At 54.4% G+C, this 19,497-nt stretch overlaps 1 protein-coding gene across 1 annotated transcript in view; it reads left to right on the forward strand.

The window, feature by feature from the left end:
• The window catches only part of LOC120229248 (myocyte-specific enhancer factor 2B-like), a 25,854-nt gene extending 8,688 nt beyond the window's left edge, over window positions 1-17,166 (forward strand). The window contains exons 2-10 of the mRNA XM_039228086.1: window positions 7,480-7,546; window positions 12,535-12,617; window positions 13,626-13,829; window positions 14,990-15,124; window positions 15,590-15,737; window positions 15,907-16,040; window positions 16,135-16,228; window positions 16,410-16,521; window positions 16,823-17,166. Of these exons, the coding sequence (XP_039084017.1) occupies window positions 12,564-12,617; window positions 13,626-13,829; window positions 14,990-15,124; window positions 15,590-15,737; window positions 15,907-16,040; window positions 16,135-16,228; window positions 16,410-16,521; window positions 16,823-17,048 (1,107 nt within the window). The 5' untranslated portion in view covers window positions 7,480-7,546; window positions 12,535-12,563 and the 3' untranslated portion in view covers window positions 17,049-17,166. The remainder of the gene's footprint in view (window positions 1-7,479; window positions 7,547-12,534; window positions 12,618-13,625; window positions 13,830-14,989; window positions 15,125-15,589; window positions 15,738-15,906; window positions 16,041-16,134; window positions 16,229-16,409; window positions 16,522-16,822) is intronic.
• The last annotated feature ends 2,331 nt before the right edge of the window (window positions 17,167-19,497 follow it).

Raw genomic sequence — 19,497 nt, forward strand, 5'->3', positions numbered from 1 at the left:
AGACTGAGGCCAGATGGAGACACTTAGGGATCTCGGAGAAAGGATAGGCTCAACGCTGTCCCTGTTCCGAGAGAACAAAAGCCAGGAGCGAGGGCGTCCAGACTTCTCACTCCCCTCTCTTTGTGACTTCAGACAGGATCACTGCCCCTCTCGGAGCTCTGTGGCTGCCCCTGTGACCTGACCAAGTTGAGCTCAGTTTTACATTCTATCTCCAACTAATGATTTATCTCGTTAAATCATTGCCCAACCAGGCAGACATAAGGAAAATGCAAATTAAGAGGAGAAAGGAACCCCAACTCAGATGCAATGAGTGTAGAAATGTTAGGGCTCTGGCCTTCCAGAAGACTTGAGGCACATATGCACCAGGAGACAGATGTCATTTTTCAGAGAGGATTTATCATACACTGGGATCCCATTTGGGGTCAGAGAGCTCACCCCAACCCTGACCCTTGAATCCCTGTGAGGGGCACCCAGAGGCTGGGTTCCATTTCTCAGCCCCCTAAAGGACCTTCCTGGGCCTGTACCCTGGGAGCTTGTGAGGCCTCCCTGTCACCCCCAGGCCGAGGAATGAGTATTTTGGATCCCAGCAATGCTCCAAGCTCACTGCCCAGACTGTGCAGGGGTGGTGAGTCTGGGGTATAGCTGGATGGCCCCAGGATTCAAGCCCAGGCTAGAGTGAGAATCTGGGGTCTCTCTGTGTGGCCCCGGGAAAGACCAATTCCTCCTGTGTAAAATGGGGACCGTGATCTGTGCTTCGCTGGGCTGTCTGTGGGTCAGGCAGGTCCTGTGTGTAAATGAGGTGGCATGTGGGCCTGGGCAGACAGTAGGCACTCAATAATAGGAGGTGCCATCTGAACTGTGACCAAGTGGAGGTACCTGTGAGGCCCATCTAGGCCCCACCACCACCACCCTACCCTCCACCAGGGCCAAGGAGGCCTCAGGCCTGCCAGGTTTCCTGGGCTGATCTCTTCCAGATCCAGGTTTGCCTGAGGTCAAGGCAGGGCCCTCAGAAGGGAGCAGTTGAGGAGGGCTGGCACAAGGAGTCACTGCCATGGGCACAGGCCTGCCTCTGGCCGCTTCCCACACCCACAGCACCCACTGTCTCCGACCAAATGCTGGCCTGGCCTCCTGCCCCAATAGGACTTCTCCCCACAGCAGCCATGGGGTCTTCTGAAAATCCTGAATCAGACCACAGCCCCTGCCTACTCATGTACCCTCTACGACTCCCCATTGCTCTGCCCTCCACCCTTTCATCCCCACCCCTGAGGCCCCATGCGGCCTCCCTGCTCTCCTCTGTCTCCATTGGCCCCTCACTCACCCGGCTTTAGTCACCACTGGCTCCCCCTTGCACCTGAACCTGACCAGCATGTCCCCACCTCAGGTCCTTTGCACCTGCCATTTCTTCCACCAGACAGTCCCTCCCCCACATCCAGACATGGCTGATGTCCTCTGGTCCTTGAGGACCCCTCTTTTCGGAAAGGCCCAAAGCAGCTCCCTCCCCTGCCACCTACCCCTACTGCTTCCCCCTGTTGAATTTCTTCCTTGAAGGCCTCTGTCTCTGACAGGACTATGTGGCTGGTATCACCCCTCCCACAGGACTGGGCAATGGAGGAAGCCAGGCTGGGTCTGTTCACTCCCTGCCCCTGTGTCCTGCGCACCTGGTGGGCTCTCAGACATTTCTGGAGAAAGAGAGTGGAGACCATGGATGCCCCCAAGACCCCATCTTTGGGTCCTTTTTTTTTTTAATATTTTTTATTTATTTCTAGGAGAGAGAGAGACAGCGTGAGCAGAGGGAGGTCAGAGAGAGAGGGAGACACAGACTCCAAAATGGGCTCCAGGCTCTGAGCTGGCAGTCAGCACAGAGCCTGATGCAGGGCTCGAACCCACAAACCACGAGATCATGACCTAAGCAAAAGTCGGATGCTTAACCGACTAAGCCACCTAGGCGCCCCGTCCTCATCTTTGGGTCCTTGATGGCCACATCTTGGGTCTGTCGGGCTGAGGCTGAGTCCCTTCCACCCAGCGCTGACAGATGTGTTAATTTCCCAAGCCGGGAGGCCTTGGCCTCAGGGGATGAATTTCTGGGGTCCCATGGGGGAGATCTTTCTCTGGAACAAAGAGAGAAATCTCGGGCTGTCCCTGAAGTTGACCCTGTGGCTCGGGGGACATCACTGGGTGCTTTGGGTGACCCTACGCTCCAATCTGGGAACAGGAATGTAGAGTCTCTCTCAGCTCCAGGGGTTTGGGGTCCCAATCCCCTTGGGGAGGTGGGATGTAGTAGTGGGCTTCCATTTGCAGTGACCATGACAGAGAGACTGGCCTTCTTGACAGATGAAGGACATGATTTCCCTCCCAAATGGACAGTGGTGCCTTGGCCTGAAAGGCACTTGAGCACTTCTGGTGGGGGGGGGATACTGTTCGCTTTTAGAGCAGGGGTCTCAAACTGGTAGGGGGCGGGGCTCACATTGGTCTTGGGGGCACAAGTTGTTTGAAAGAAAACTGAACCAGTTTCTTCCATTGGTTAAGCAGTTTGCTCATTCATTCAGGGCAGGGTGTGTGCGGGACCCGGGGTGTGTGTGTGGCCCTATTGTGTGTGGGCCCGGGGAAGGCTACACCCCTGCCCTCACTGAGTGGACATGCTAGTGCGGCAACATGATTACCAAAGAAAGTAACAGAGAAGCACAAAAAGTATCTGGTGGGACTAAGTGCCTCAGGGAGAGATGACTCTCTCCTGGGAAAATTGACGCCCCCAGAAAAGGGCATTTCCGCTTGGCCTCAAACGATATGAGGTATCTCCTCAGACCTGAGAAGGGCTTTCCGGGGGAGGAAGGCCCAGCCCGGGCAGAGGCTGGGAACGTAGCAGATGTGCTGGGGCTGGTGTGTCAGGTGCCCGACAAAGGACAGACGGTGTACTGGGTATTTGTTGGAAGATGACGCCTTTCTAAAGAGGAAAGACAGGAAGTGGGCACCTGGGGAGCTCCCAGGGACTTAGAGTACAAATGGAGAAATTAAGGCTCAGGCCTATAGCCACAACCCTGGCCTCTCAGCACACGGCCATGGTGGGTCCCTTAAGGTGAAGACTGGGGGTGGTGAGGCCTGAGGGACGCCACTGGGCCTCAGTTCCCCCATGGGTGCCAGAGGGACCAATGGACAAAGGACCATAAGGGGCCTTCTCCAACTGGAACATTCCAGTTTCTGGGATTCAGAGCCACATGTGGGTGACACATCACTCCCCCCAGAGCCCCACAGTTCCCAGGAGCACCACGAAGGTCCATGCAGTTCCCTGCCTCCTGCACCAGTATGGCTTGTGGCCCCCATGAAGCATCCATATATGTGCCCCCCACAAATGCTCCCTTCCCACAGACTCCCCAACCCCCATCTCTCCCCTGGAGTTATGACCACTCTCCCCCAAGAAGCCAGAGGGTTGGGCAATACCACTGCAGGTATGGGGGCCCAACACGTGTCTGGGATCCAGGGGAAATGGACGGCAAGCATGCCTGAGTTTGGGGGCATGGTATGTTTGGGGGTGTCTGTATATTTGGGAGTCTGTGCACTTGGGGACTTGGAATGTGTTGGGGTCTCAGTGTGTGTGTCTGGAGACATCTGCGTGTATTTGGGGATCTGCGTGTACACGGTGATCTGAGTGCGTTTTGGGGACATGTGTGTTTGGATAGCTATATGGGTTTGGGGGTCTGCATGTATTACGGACTGCATGTGTTTGGACTTTTGTATGGAGCGATCCACTTTTGTATGTGTGTCCAGGAGATCTGTATATGTTTTTATTTTTATTTTTTTAAAAAATTTGTTAAATGTTTTATTTATTTCTGAGAGAGAGAGACACACACAGCATGAGCAGAGGAGGGTCAGAGAGAGAGGGAGACATAGAATCTGAAACAGGCCCCAGGCTCTGAGCTAACTGTCAGCACAGAGCCTGATGCGGGGCTCAAACCCACGAACCTTGAGATCATGACCTGAGCCGAAGTCGGACGCTCAACCAACTGAGCCACCCAGGCGCCCCTGTATATGTTTTTATTTTTAATGTTTATTTTTTGAGAGAGAGAGAATGTGAGTGGGGGAGGAGCAGAGAGAGAGGAGGACACAGGATCCAAAGCGGGCTCCGCACTGACAGCAGTGAGCCCAATACAGGGCTTGAACTCATGAACCATGAGATCGTGACCTGAGCTGGTTGGACACTCAACGGACTGAGTCACCCAGGTGGCCCAAGATCTGTATATGTTTTAAGCATCTGTGGATTTTGAGGGGCTCTGCATGGGCTTGGGGGCCTCTTTATGGGTGGAATCTCCCTACCCTCGTCTGTCCATATGAGGAACGGGCTTTCTCCCTGTCCCCCTGTTCCTCAGCCTCCCTGCCTGGGTCTGCTTAGGGCCCTTGCTCTGATCTGGGCACCTCCCAGGGCTGAGGAGTGATGACCCGAAGGTCAGGGCCCAGCAACCAGGAAAGCTCCCTGCGCAAGGGTAGGAGGGAAATAGCATGTATAGACCCCCTACTGGGAAGCCTTGCCCCCTAGCTCAGCCAGGCAGCCGGCGCTGACTCTCCCCATTTTCTGGTGGAGGGAACTGAGGCCCACAGAAGTTTGGCCACACCGGAGTCACTGCCAGAGCCCACCTGCCCTCAGGGACCACTGTGGGCTGAGCCAGCCTCTAGGTCACCCACAGAGGCCCCCCACTTGGGGCACCATCTCCCCAGGCCCCCAGGGTAGGAGGTGGCCCGGGCCCATGCTGGGGAGGGGAGGGTCGCTGACAGCTGGGGTCAGAACTGCTCGAGCCCTCAAGAGAGGGGAGGGGGGGGTGTCCCGGCTTTCCAAGGGGCTCTTCCTGTCGCCTGTAATGAGGTACTTGGGGAGCAGGTGATGAAACCACTGCCCGGGTTGCGTGAGGCGGGGCTGCAGGCCTGATTCGCTGCAGCAGCCCAGGAGCAGCGCCCCCTCCCCGCTTCGCCGAGTCCCCACGGGCCCTCACCTCCCCCCACCACCCACCTGCCTCTCACTTCTCCTTTCCGCCCCTCCTTTCCCTGCCCAGTATGTCCCGCCAAGCTGTGGCCCCTGGGCTCAGGGGTCTGGCAGCAGGACTCGCCACTCGTCCCCTCATCAAAGCCCCACTGGGGGCAAAGAAGGGGAACTTGATGGACCCTTCATCCTTTCTCTCAGACCCTTGCTGCCAGGCCTTTGAGGTCAGAATTCTGTGACCCATTTTATGGGGGGAGGAAGCGAGGGCTTGATGCCACCAAGCGAACATGTCACCATGTGAGTGTCACTGGGGTCTTGTAAGATGGCACACTGACTCAGCACCCCCAGTTCCAAGGCCTGACCCTTTTTCCTTCTGGCTTCTGGAAGACCAGAAGACAAGGTCAGCAGAGCCATCCACCACCTGCTCCTCCCCAGCTGGTGGGAGAAAGATTCTCGCCCCCATTTACAGGTGAGAAAACTGAGCTTTCCCATGGGGGAGGGTGGCATTCTTTCTCACCCCCTTACCTGCATCACCAAAGTGCTAACTAGTCTTGCCAGGCCAGGGGAGTGACAGTCTGTGGCCCGAAGGACCCAGAGGTGTTTGTTGATTGACTTAGTGACCACAGATACAGCCACAGAGAGTTTATGATGCTCCAGCACTCATGAAATCTTCCTTTGTCCTTTCCGTTCCTCCCCTGCACAGTGCTCAGGCCTGGGACCCTAGGGTCCTCACCCACCCACGAGTGTGTCCCCCGTGCATCCTGGCCCTTTGATTGCCAAGCAGTTCTTCCACTTCTGCCCCCGTCCGGGTTCAGGCCTCATGTCCCCCACTGGACACCTGCCCTCCTTCTTAGACGCTACTGCGACAGCAACTATGAGCAGGGGAAGCTTTAAAAAAAATCTTTTGGTTGAGATAAATCATAGAAAAATGCACAAAACATTGGAGTAGGGCTAACACATTTGCACAAGCTAAACACGTCTGTGTACCTGGACTCCGGACCAGGGAGCAGTCCCTGAACTCCCACTGTCCTGTCATGGCATCTGTCCGGGAGGCCACTGTGTGACCATCACTGTGAACTTTGCCTAGTCTAGAACTTCATGGACCTGGACATATACAGTGTGTCCCCTCTGTCGAGTCCAGCATTGTTGAATCAGCGTGTGGTCTGAGAGATTTGCGTGTGTGGTTGCATGGATCTGGGGTGCATCCTTTTACTGTGCTGTGTCGAGGTCCATCATAGAATCTACCAGAAAATGTTAACTGATTCTCCCAGTAAGGGCATTTGGGTGGGCTCCAGCTTGGGGCAATGATGAAAGAAGCTACTGAAAACACTCTTGTCTGTGTCGTCCTTTGGCAAAATATAGATCCATTTCTCTTGGGTGAATACTGAGGAGCGAGATTGCTGGGTCATCGGGAAGAGGTATATTCAGGTTTAGCAGATGCCAGATAGCTTTCCAGAGTGGCTCTACCTCTTTCCCCTCCCACCAGCAATGTAAGAGAGTGCACGGGGGCTTTTAAAACTGTAAAATTATATCCTGTGCCCCCAATCTCTCCATGGCTCCTCGACCTCAGAGTAAAGCCCACAGTCTTCACTGTGGCCGTATGTGATCCGACGCCTACAGTGTTTACCTTCATCCCTCTCCCCACTCCTCACTGCCATGCTGTCCAGCCATACTATGATTTCATTAAAATGCCAAACTCATGATCGCTCCAGACTTTTGCCCTTGGAGTTCCCCCTGCCAGGAACACCCTTCCCCCTCGATCTTCCCACGACTAGCTCTTCCCTTGCTTGGCTGTCTCTTTCTCGTGTTTCAAGCCTTGGCTCCAATATCACCTTTGCTGAAGTCTCTGGTTCACATTGCCCCTTTCATGGTCAATACTTCTCTCTTTTTGGACTTAGTCGGGTTCTGACATGCAATAGTTTCATAAAAATGACTTGGGGCAATTCCCATCACTTGCAAAGGTCTGAGTTAGTTGAAATAACATTGCACTTGCCTCTCCTTTGAGGTTTGCTGAAAGAGCCTCAAGACTTGTTGTCCTTTTAATGGTAGGTCTTGAGTCACTTTTCTAATCTTCTATGGTCATTGGTCTACTTAAACTTTCTACCTCCTTTGTGGTCATCTTCTCACAGTGGTCGGCACATGGTCGATACTTCATACCTGCTAAGTGTGAGGGTGTGAAGAAAAAGGAAGAGAGGGACTGGACCCTCGGCTTCAAATGCCCACCCCCTGCCTTTCTGCTCATGTCCCCATCCATCCTGTCCATCAAGGCCCAACTACATGCTTCCTCCTCTGAGATGCCTTCTCGGATTTCTCCCGACCCTCCTTCCCTGCTCCATTTCCACGTCACTGGGTCCATTTCTCTGCCTCTCTGCTGGGCGGATGCTACAAGCTCTCTACTTTCTCGCTGGATTTTTTTTTGGGGGGTGGGGTGGGGGTGGGGAATGTGTGCACAGAAGAGGCCTCCCCCCTCGTGCCTGGCACATTCAGCATGTGCTGCCCCCTCCCCCCAGCAGTTCCGATCACGCCAACATCTGGAGACCAGGCCACCGGGTCTGTCTGCGGCTCAGTGGGGATTTGCATGTAAGTACAAATATATATGCACACCCCGGGCCTTCCGCCTCCGCATTCCTTGGCTGGCCCTTCACACCTGGGCTTGAGACAGGTCAACGCTGAGTGACTGGATTTGCATGCCCATGTATTTCTGGGTAGGGAGTCAGCTGGGGGAGTCTGAGAGGAAGTTGTTGAGGGAAGCTGGGGGGAGTTCAGAGTCTCTCTTGATCTGCTCCATTCACCAAATCTGGCCAAGAGGGGCTTCCAGTCTGAGGGAGACAGAGCTGGATATAGATACCCCTGGCCCCATGGGGCCAAAACTGGACGGGAAGTTCGGGAGCTGTAGGAGTCCAGAGTGAGGGCAAGGAGGGCTTCCTGGAGAAATACATGTTTTGAGCTGGGTTTTGAAGTGTGAATAGGAGTTGGCCAAGTGCAAAAAGGGCTTTCCAGGCAGAGTTCCAGGCAGAGTCATTTCATTGAAGGTAGATTAAGATGGGCAGGGGCTGATTGGGGCAGGGCCTCCGATGCCAGGCTGGGGACTAGAACTTTCTCCGGAGGGCAGAGGGGAGCCATGGAGAGTGTGTGAGCAGCAAGAGGTATGATCAGAGCTGGGTGTTGGGTAGACCCCTTAAAGGCCAAAATGGGGATGACTTTGGTTCTTGGGTGAGGGTCGAGGGCTTCAAGATTATAAGAGTCAGAGGAGTCAAAGCCCTGCAAAGCCCACCGGCATCTGTCACACCCGGCCCCAGAGACAGCCAAGGCTCTGGTGGTTTCTGCCCCTGACGTACAGTGACTTAAAGTGTATGATGCAAGCCCAGAACAGAGAGGGCCTCACCCCCTGTCTCTGCCCAGCGCTGGTCTCTCCTCAAGCCTCCTGCCATCTCTAGCCCGGCCCCCAGCAGTCCTGACCTCTGGGGCAGCTGTGGCTAAGTTTTTAAGTGAAAAATCAAACTCTATCCCTTTTCACTCAAAACCTTCTCATGGCTCTCTGTCGCTCTTAAGCCAAAACCCACAGTCTTCCCCACCGCTCAGAGGACACAGAGTGGCCCTGCATCTATGGCCTCTACCTTTGGCCTCCTGGGCCTTTGTACCTACTCTTCCTTCTAACTGGAACTCATTTCCTGTCTCTGCTCTTGGGTCTCAGTGCAGAGAGACCCCCCTCCCCCACCTGGCCTTCTGGCTCTGGGGGCTCTGGGGGCTCCCTCATCATGTGAACTCTGCCCTGGCCAGGATGTCCCTGTCTAAACTGGGGACTGAGAAGAAAGGGTCCAGATTGAGAAGGGTCTGGATTCAGATCTTCCAGGCCCGGAGACTCGTGTCTAAGTCCCTTGTTCCCATGGGACCCCAGGCACGGGGGCATTTCCGGAGTCACCTTGGCACCAGGGCCTCCGGACCAGTGCCCCCCTCCAGTCCCCAGGGACCTGTCAGGGCTGGGGCAACACGTCCCAGTCGTGGGAACGCACCCGATTCCGGCCGGGGATTAAAATTAGCCTGGGAAGTTAAATTTAGCAAGTCAAGCTGGAGCTGGGGGGCCAGGGCTGGGGCTCCCATGGGTCCTGGGTCTGCGTCGTTGTGACTGCCCAGAGACCCAGACCAGAGAGAGTGGAGGGCACGCCTAGGGTCACACAGCAGGCTGAATACGACAGTGTCTAACCCTCCTGGGCCCTGGGACTCTGAGGGTCCTGCCCAAACTCCTGGGGCTGGAGCCTGGGAAGCAGGTATGGCTCCTGGAGATGGACCTGCGTTTTCCTACGCTTCCTGAGAGCTCACTCCCAGGCCTTGTATCAGGTGCTCTGCATTTTATACCCGGCCCAACCACAGAAGAGCAAACTGAGGCCTAGGGAGAGGCCTCCCTTGCGGAGGACTGCCCAGTGGTCAGAGGCTGTCTGGGACCTGAGCACAGGCCCACCTGACTCTGGGCAGGCCACTCACCTAAAGCCTCAGTCACCTGTGACATGAGAGGGGCTGGGAAGTCACGTGGTCACAGAGTTGGTGGGGGGGGGGTCTTGGATGCCATGGGGTAGCTGTCTGTACAGTGGGGAGAGTGCCACATGATGGGCAGTGTGACTCCTCTGTCTCCAGGACCCCTGAATGGGGGGCACTGGGGAAGGCCTATCCATTCTTACCCTCGAGCACCCCTCCAGAGAGATCCAAGGTCCTCATGGGAACGTTCTAAGATTTCTCTCAAACAGACCTCTGGCCCAACCCCTGTCTGGGCTCCAAGCTCAAGTTCCTTTCTGGTTGTCCGATCACCTCCCACCTGATATATATATGTATATATATATATTTTTTTTTTTTTTTGAGAGAGAGAGAGTAAGAGAGAAGCAGAGAGGCAGAGGGAGAAGGAGAGAGAGAATCTTAAGCAGGCTCTATGCCCAGGACATAGGGCTCAATTTTACAACAATGAGATCATGACATGAGCTGAAATAAAAAGTTGGGCACTTAACTGAATAAGCCACCCAGGCAGGCCAACCTGTTATTCTTTTAAGAATAAGGGGAAAGTTAGAAAATTCAGATAATCAAAAAGGGAAGGAAAAAATCACCAAAGGCCACACATTGTATGATTCCATTACCATGAAACATCCAGAACAGGCAAATCTACAGAGACAGAAGGCAGATTAGTGGTTGCCAGGGGGGTGGGGTGGGAGGTGGGGTAGGAATGGGGGGGGGTGGGAGTGGGGCATGGAGAGCGAGTGCTAATAGGCATGGGGTCCTCTTTTTGGGGGATCAAAAATTTCTGGAACTAGCTGGAGGTGGTGGTTGTACAACACTGTGAATGCATAAATGCCACTGAATTGCACACTTTAGAAGGTATTTTTTTTTCAATGTTTGTTTTTGAGAGAAAGTGAGAGAGAGAGAGAGCATGAGAGAGGGAAGGGGCAGAGAGAGGGGGACAAAGGATCTGAAGCAGGCTCTGTGAGATCATGACCTGACCTGAACCGAAGTTGGATGCTCAACCAAGTGAGTCACCCGCCCCTAGAAGGAATTTTTTTTTAATTTTTAATTTTATTTATTCATTTGGAGAGAGACAGAGAGAGAGACTGCGTGTGCACACACAAGTGACGGAGGTGCAGAGAGAGAGAGAGAGAGAGAGAGAGAGAGAGAGAGAGAGAGACTCCCAAGCAGGCTCCACACTATAAGTGCAGAGCCCAATCGGGGCCTTGAACTCACAAACCGTGACATCATGACCTGAGCCAAGCTTGAGAGTCGGATGCATAACCGAGCCACCCAGGCGCCCCTGAATTGCACACGTTAAAGTGGTTAATTTTAGGGGCACCTGGGTGGCGCAGTCGGATAAGTGTCCAACTTCGGCTCAGGTCATGACCTTGCGGTTCATTGGCTCAAGCCCCGCATCGGGCTCTGTGCTGACTGCCAGCTCAGAGCCTGGAGCCTGTTTCAGATTTTGTGTCTCCCTCTCTCTCTGACCCTCCCCTGCTTGCTCTCTCTCTCTCTCTCTCTCAGAAATAAATAAAACATTAAAACATTTTTTAAAAAGTGGTTAATTTTAGGTTGTGTGATCGCATCTCAACTTTTTATTTTTTTTAAGATTTTTAAAAAATTTTTTAAATGCTTTTATTTATTTCTAGGAGAGAGAGAGAGAGCGTGAGCAGGGGAGGGTCAGAGAGAGAGGGAGATACAGACTCTGAAATAGGCTCCAGGCTCCGAGCCGGCAGTCAGCACAGAGCCGACGCGGGGCTCGAACCCACGAACCGCGAGATCATGACCTAAGCAAAAGTCGGACGCTCAACCGACTAAGCCACCCAGGCGCCCCTCAACTTTTTAAAAAGGAGGAAAAATTCACCCATAAATTTCCAATCAGCAGTGACTCCTCTCTTCCATATTTCCTTCTAGTCTTTTTTATATTCTCAATGCAATTTTTAAATGTATGTTTACTTGTAACCACAGCCCTCAATCTTGCTTGTTGGGGAGCCGTTATAGGATTGAATGAGTCAAAGGTGTCCAATGTGGGGACAGGCTTTCTTTCAGTGGCTCAGGGTTAGTGATTCAGTGAACAATGTATCCTTAGCGCTGCCAAGTTGGGCACTGGATGTCCCTCCAACCTGGCCTGTCAAGGGCTTTTAGGCTGTTGCCAGTATGCATATGTGGCACCTGCGGGGTGTCGGGCAGATCTGAATGCCTCACGTGGGTTAGTCCATTTTATCTCCTGACAACACTAGGCTGCGCATGACACTGTTATCCCCACTGCACACACAGGGGGGCGTAGGGACGACAGGCTCCCTGGAGGTCCCACAGTTACCAGCTTGTTTGATTGTAGAGACAGGGGCGGGGCATCTGTAACTATCTTTATTTTTATTTATTTATTTTTTTAAGAGGGATAACTTTCAAGAGCGCCTGGGTGGCTCAGTTGGTTAAGTGTCTGACTCTTGATTTTGGCTCAGGTCATGATCTCACAGTTTGGTGAGTTCGAGCCCATGTCAGGCTCTGTGCAGACGGTGTAGAGATTCTCTGTCTCCGCCCCACTTGTGCTGACTCTCTCTTTAAATAAATAAATAAACTTAATTTTTTTAAAAAGAGGGATAACTTTTTTTAATTTTTTAAAAATGTTTATTCATTTTTTAGAGACAGAGAGCATATGTGCAGGTGGCAGAGAGGCAGAGAGAGAGACAGGGGGATGGAGGGTCCAAAGCTGAAAGCACAGAGCCTGATGCAGGGCTCAAATTCACTATGAGATCTAGTGAATTCTCTAGAACTATGAAATCATGACCTGAGCCAAAGTTGGAGGCTCAACTGACTGAGGTACCCAGGTGCCCCTGTGCGTCTATATTTTGCCCTTGGTCAGCCTTCTCTTCATGGGGAATTGGTCCAAAGGTGTTCAGTGAGCATCTATCCTGGGCTGGTTGAGGGTGGGGGCTGTGGAGGTGACCCAGCCTGCCTTGATTTCTCCCAACATCTTCCCCTCAGTGCTTGGCGGGGGCAGGTAGAAGGCAGAGGGGAGGCTGGATGCCCAGTTTCACTCTCCACTCTACCCACTCTGTCCTCTTTTCCTTCTCCTCAAGGCCAAGTTCACTCCACCAAGCCTGGGACAATGGGGAGGAAAAAAATCCAGATCTCACGCATTCTGGACCAAAGGAATCGGCAGGTGAGTTCAGTGGGTACAACAGTGGTTGGGGGAAGGCATTCTTGGCAATGGATGCAGCCTGGGCAGAGGCATGGCCATCTAAGGGAGCTACAGGGGTATGGAGAGCCTTGATGTGGCGTCGGCACTTTGAGATGTAGCATTTGCCCATTTTCATGATGATTTATTTATTTATTCTCCCTGATGACTGAAGCCTCAGTCATAGGAGAGATGGAGCTTGACACAAGCACCCAACTCACAGGGCTGGTTCAGAGGGAGGGACAGAACTGAGGAAGCTCAGAGAGAGAATGTAGGCTCTGCCCTGGCGACCCAGGAAAACTTCCCAAAAGGGGAGGACATTTGGGCTGGGTCTTTGAAGTACCAATAGGAATTTGCCAGGTTGAGGGGCGCCTGGGTGGCTCAGTCCGATGAGCATCTGACTCTTGATTTCAGCCCAGGTCATGATCCCAGGGTCATGGGATCGAGCCCTGCATTGGGCTCTGCACTGAGCGTGAAGCCTGCATAAGATTCTCTCTCTCTCCCACTGACCCTCTCCCCAACTCATGTGTTTTCTCTCTCTAAAAAAAATAAATAAAAGTAATAAAAAATTTTTAAAAAATTAAAAAAAGGGGCGCCTGGGTGGCTTAGTCGGTTAAGCGTCCGACTTTCGCTTAGGTCATGATCTCGCGGTTTGTGGGTTCGAGCCCCACGTCAGGCTCTGTGCTGACTGCCAGCTCAGAGCCTGGAGCCTATTTCAGAGTCTGTGTCTCCCTCTCTCTCTGACCCTTCCCTGCTCACACTGTCTCTCTCTCTCTCCTAGAAATAAATAAAAATATTTTTAAAAAATTAATAAAAATAGGAGTTAGTCAGGTTGAGAAGTGTGAAAGAGGGAGCAGTACAGCCAGAAAGAACAGTACATATCAGGCATGGAACCATAAGGCCTGCTCGGGGAGCAGTTAGGCACCTCCATCTCCCCCCATGACGCCCCAAATCCAAGTCTTCTCCCACCCTGCCTGTGGGTCCTGCATCCAGGTGACGTTTACCAAGCGGAAGTTCGGGCTGATGAAGAAGGCCTATGAGCTGAGCGTGCTCTGCGACTGTGAAATCGCCCTCATCATCTTCAACAGCGCCAACCGCCTCTTCCAGTATGCCAGCACGGACATGGACCGCGTGCTCCTGAAGTACACGGAGTACAGCGAGCCTCACGAGAGCCGCACCAACACTGACATCCTCGAGGTACCCCTGGGGCCCTTCTCCCCGGCGCCCTCAAGTCCAGCCCCCTGTGCATGCTCAGAGCCTAGGGACTCTCGGTTTGCCCAAAGGATGGGTGTTGCAAACTGGTTTTACTGCTGGCGAAAGCAGGGTCGAGGCGATGTAGGGTCCCTCCTAGGGTCAGCTGCCTGAATAGTAGAAATAACAGCATCAATCGCTGTGCATCGAGGGCTGCGCTGTCTCTCTCTCACATCATCTCATTTAATCCTGTCATCTGCTTGGGGAGTCCAGAAACAGAATTGAAAGGACACATTGCAGGGTGCCTGGGAGGCTCAGTTGGTTGAGCATCCAAGTTCAGCTCAGGTCACGATCTCACGGTTTGTGGGTTCGAGCCCCGCGCCAGGCTCTGTGCTGACAGCTCAGAGCCTGGAGCCCACTGCGGATTCTGTGATTCCCTCCTCTCTGCCCTTCCCCCACTCTCACTCTGTCTCTCAAAAATAAACATCAAAAAAAAGAAAGAAACAAAGAAAGCACACATTGAAGCAAGCCCACCTCACTGAAGTCCAGGAGTGTTTTTGTCTGAGCTGCCGTGCCCTCAGGAGAAAGAGGCAGAAGCAGTCTGGGCGCTAGCTGATGGTCAAGATCACTGTCCCTTTAGATATGGGAATTTGTACACAAGTTGGGAAGCTAAAGCCACAGGGCTGGAGAGACCAGCAAGCCGAGGATAGCACCTGGGGACCCTAATGTTTCAGGAGGGTGGGAAGAAGCCGTCAGAGGAGAGGCAGGGGCCAGGAATGTGCAGGTCCTGGAGGGAGCGCTCAGGAAAGCCTATAAAGTTGTCCTCAGGCGCTCAGTCAGCCAGCATTTATTAAACACCTACTGCACGCCAGGCCCTGAGGCTGCACGTGAGTGCAGAATGGAGGCAGCAGGGTCATGCTCAGGAGGAGTGTTAGGAAAGAGCCGGCAGCTCCAGGTGGATCTCCGCCCCCACGGGGTGACCTGGGCCTCTCCGGAATTTGCCGGGTGATGGTGCACTAGGGTTTTGGTCAATGGGATTGGCAGGCTGTGCCTGCACTGCAGTCCTCCCACAGGGCTGGGTGGTTAGGTGTCTTCTCTCTCCTATAGAACCAGGCTCCCTGGCCAGGACAGAGGGAGGGTCACTGTGTTGTCTCCCCTTTCCACAGACACTGAAACGGAGAGGTGTGGGCCTCGATGGACCAGAGCTGGAGCCGGATGAGGGGCCTGAGGGGCCGGGAGAGAAGCTGCGGAGGTTGGCAGGTGATGGGGGTGACCCAGCCTTGCCCCGGCCCCGGCTTTATGTAAGTGGCTCCCTGTACCACTATGAAGGGGCCCTCCCTCACGTCCTAGGCCCAAGTGGTTAAGGCTGAGACTAAGGCCAAGAAGCCTAGAGTCTAGGAGCTGATCTCTGCCCAGGTGGAAAGGGAGGGCTTCCTGGAGGAGTAGGCCTTGTAGCTGAAACTTTGAAGGATGAATGAGAGTTCAGTGGACAGCCATTTCCTTCCTTCTGTATTTCTTTGATTCATCAAACACTCTGGGAAGCCCCCTCAGTGCCAACTCTGTGCTGCGTAAGAAGCTTTGGCTCTGGGCCTAGCTGTCAAGAAGTGACAGCACCAGACATAGTCTCCTTCAGCCATATGGGGTTAGGCCAGAGGGAGGAGGAGCAACGGCTTCCAGAGGTGGAGTCTGGCCCCTGATTTTCTGTCTTGGACTTAATGCCCTCATCTCCATGTTCCTCCAACCAATCCCATCCTCTCTGTCTTCAGCCGGCAGCCCCTACTATGCCCAGTCCGGACATGGTATATGGGGCCCTGCCCCCACCAGGCTGTGACCCCAGTGGGCTTGGGGAGGCCCTGCCGGCCCAGAGCCGCCCATCCCCTTTCCGGCCAGCAGCCCCCAAAGCTGGGCCCCCAGGTGAGCATGGGGCATAGGCCCTGGGGGAGAAGGGGGTGGGAGTCCCAGGGAGGCTTGTAGGGGAGACCTTGGCTTTGGCACTGCTTGTCTGTGTGTATTACCTCTGGAGCTCAGACTTCATTAGATGACGTGGCCATGTGCCCTCTCTCTGGGGTCTCCTGCTCTTCAGGCCTGGCACACCCTCTCTTCTCACCAAGCCACCTTGCCAGCAAGACACCACCACCCCTGTACCTGGCAGCGGATGGGCGGAGGCCGGACTTGCCTGGTGGCCTGGCGGGGGCCCGAGGGGGACTGAGCACCTCAGTGAGTGCGGGGAAGGTATGGCAGGGCTGAGGGGGGAAGACAGGATGACCTGGGGTGTGGGCCTCAGTTTCCCCTTTTCCTTATCTCCCCACAGAGAGGCCTCTATGGTAGCCTACAGAGTCCATGCTCTGCCACAGCCCCGGGACCCCCACTCGGGAGTTTCCCCTTCCTCCCTGCAGGCCCCCCAGGTATGTACCCCTTACTTGCCCTGTGGTGGGAGACATCCTTACGCCTGCTGGGGGGTGGGTATCAACACTTCCCCCCCACACACACCCCAGAACTCTAAACTGGTTGGTGGGATGGGTCAGACTTGCCTGGGCAAGGGGCTCCCTGAGGTCAGGGCCTCAGTTTATTCCTCCTACCCCCTAGAATATGGCCTGGGAGATCCCCCTCCACCCCCTGGCCTGCTGCAGCCCCCCACCCTGGCCCCCTGGCAGCACTCGAGGGGTGATGGGCCCCCAGCCGCTCCTCCGCAGCCCAGGTAAGTACCCTAACTGCCTCTCCTCTCTTCCCTCCCCAGTTCCAGTCACTGTAGGGTCCCTCCAAGTCGTCCGAAGCCCCTAGCCAAAGCTGACCCCTGGTGGCCACTTCTCGTTCTACACTCGGCCCCTCCCGACTGTTCTTGGTAGGATGGGTGGCTATTTTGGAAGCCCCAAGAGGGATCGCCACCCCCTCCTTTCCCAAGGTCCTCCTGCCGAGCATTTGCCCACGCCGTGCCACCTCGCTGGCTTTCTTCCCTTGCTCTCTGAGCTCATGGCTCTCCTCTCTCTCTCTCCTTGCAGTGGGGGTCGAAGTCTGGGCGAAGAGGGTACCCCCGCCCGCGGCGCCTCCCCGCCGACACCCCCAGTCAACATCAAGTCCGAGCGCCTCTCGCCGGCCCCCGGGGGCCCCGGCGACTTTCCCAAGACTTTTCCCTACCCCTTGCTCCTGTCCCGGCCCCTGGCAGAGCCCCTACGGCCAGGCCCCCCCCTGCGCCGGCTGCCCACTGCGGACGGCTGGGCCCGGTAGTGGACGCAGGGGTGGCACCGGTCCTTCTTCCCACGCGGGGCTGGGCTCGGGCACGTGGGGTCCCAATCTCCTTCCCCGCGTTCTTAGAAAAGACCCAGCAGTTACGACCCTCTGAAGTGAGGGCCTGGCGTTCGGATCCACGGTCGGTGGGGGTCGGGGGGGTCTCCTTTCTCCCTTTCCTGTGTGTATCCACCAATAAAACACTTCTGGTGTCCGTGGACGAAACTGTCTGTCGCCGCTCAGACACCACGTCCGGGTCCTCCCATTGCTTCCCAAGAGGACTCAGTCTTGCCTTGTCTCAGTTTGGGGTGTCTCCTCCAGAATCCTACCCTGAGACGAGGATTTGAGGATGGGTGTCCCGGAGGAAGGCCATTGAGGGGTAGGGGCGTGGCGGGGAAGAGCCCTGCAGGGGGCGCCGGCGAACAGGTGACTTCGAGAGCCGCGCCGCCTACCTCCCCCTACCCCTGAGGACCTTGGGTAATGGCTTAGAGCGAGCACTTAATGTGGTTCCACTCCAGGGGCGAGAGGCTGGGCTATTCACCCTCCACCTCCTGAGGATGTCGAGTCTGGTGCTCAAGGGGAAGACCCTAGGTTGGGATGCAATCGCTTACAGCAAGAAGTACTTGGGAATCCTGAACGTTGTCGTGATACTCGCCGGCTGCCAGCGGTCTATACACTATTCATCTTTTAAATGAGCATGTCCCTTGATCCCTTGACCCAGCAATTTCGATCCACCGGAGGGAGGAGGGAGCCGGGCGTTTTTCTACCCACTCTTGGGGCCCACAATCTCCCCCCATTCTGGCCAGTCTCCTGAGGGTAGGCTTGGGTGTTCAGGGTCCGGAGCGGACTCCGTTTGCTTCTCCAGTCCAGCCACCCCGAGGTGGTCTCAGTGGGATGTTTGTAACATGCAGATTTGATCCCTGACCTTTCGGAGAAGAGCTCCTGGGCTGCTCCCACCCACTCTACTCCGTCTACTGTCCCTGTCGCCCACCATGTCCCTTGCCCTGAGCCCCGCCTAGTAATACATCCAGCCCCAAGCCTTGGTTAGGTGAAATGGAGGCAAGGCTGGAGAGGGGCACTTCTAAGCCTCTGGATCTCACCCTCGCGGTGGACAAGAAGTCAGGCCGGTCCCTGAAGTCAGTACCCACAGGTTAAGTGCCCACTGTGGGGTTCATAAAAATGTGGACTGCTTTAAAAGACTGCGCGGTGGGGGACTCGGGCCGGTGGGTGTGGTTCTGCATACCCATCCCAGGAGGCTGCACTTTCTCTATCTTCCATTAGGTGGCCCCCAATAGCGTGCTTTAGATTCTGTACTCCCCACTCGGGGGTGGGGGAGGGATAGAAAGAAAAGAAAAGAAAAAAAGGAAATAGTAATAAAAAAAATAAAACCCCGGAGTACCTGGGGGGCTCAGTCGGTGAGGCCTCTGATTCTTGGCTTCAGCTAAGATCATGATCCCATGGTTTGTGAGTTTGAGCCCCGCATTGGGCTCTGTGCTGACAGCGTGGAGCCTGCTTGAGATTCTCTGTCCCTCTTTCTCTCTCTCTACCCCTCCTCTGCTCTCTCTCTCTCTCTCTTTCTTTCTCTCTCTCAAATTAAATAAAATAAACTTTAAAAAATAAGTAAAATCCCTCTTGGCTTCCAGGGGCTCTGAGCTTGGGGACTCAGAAGAGCTGTGTCACATGTTGCATGCACATGTGTGATTTTACATGTGCAGCTTGGGGTGACCTGGTCCATGAGAGGTCAGTGAGCAGGCTACCGGCTTCTGGAACCGTCCAGACTCCAGCTCTGCACCTGCTGGCTCTGTGCGGGAGGACACAGGGAGGGTTGTGTGGAACTGTCTTCTGCCAGCCTTTGTAAAGACACCATTGTGATGTCAGTCAGGGCCACTGTCACCACCAGAGGGTTACTGAATCTCCCAGTAGCTCAGTCACTGGTTGAAAGCATCATGGGAATTGTGTCCTGGGCACAAATGTAGTCATAGCTGAGAGATGCATTTTCAAAAGCATCATAAGTAGAGACGGTAGAATGACCAGTGTGGAATGAGAGTGTGGACTTCAGTGTGGTCAGAGAGGGTGGGATGTTAATGTAGACAGACGTAAGGAGTGTCTAGTGAGGGTCAGAGAACATGGAATATCCAGTGTAGGATACAGCATGTGGATTCACCCAATGGACAATAACAGAGAACAAGGAATGTCCAAGGTACAACAGACCGCATGCACATCCAATGTAGAATAAGAGTGTGGAGTGTCTGTTTTAGAACAGAGGAGGGACGTTATCTGGCTCAAATGTTAAGAGGCACCGTCAAGCTACTCAGGGAAAAATAGTCTGTGGGGGGTGAGGTGGAGGATGGTGGATGGAAGATGAGGACCCCCTGAGGTCCAGGATGTGTGTGTTTCCTGTGGTTCACTACCTAGGGGGCGCTGTGACACCTAAATTCATAAGCCTGGA

The sequence above is a fragment of the Hyaena hyaena genome, unplaced genomic scaffold (genome assembly GCF_003009895.1).
Source record: "Hyaena hyaena isolate Hyena2069 unplaced genomic scaffold, ASM300989v1 scaffold_30, whole genome shotgun sequence".
In the NCBI taxonomy this organism is placed as follows: Eukaryota; Metazoa; Chordata; class Mammalia; order Carnivora; family Hyaenidae; genus Hyaena; species Hyaena hyaena.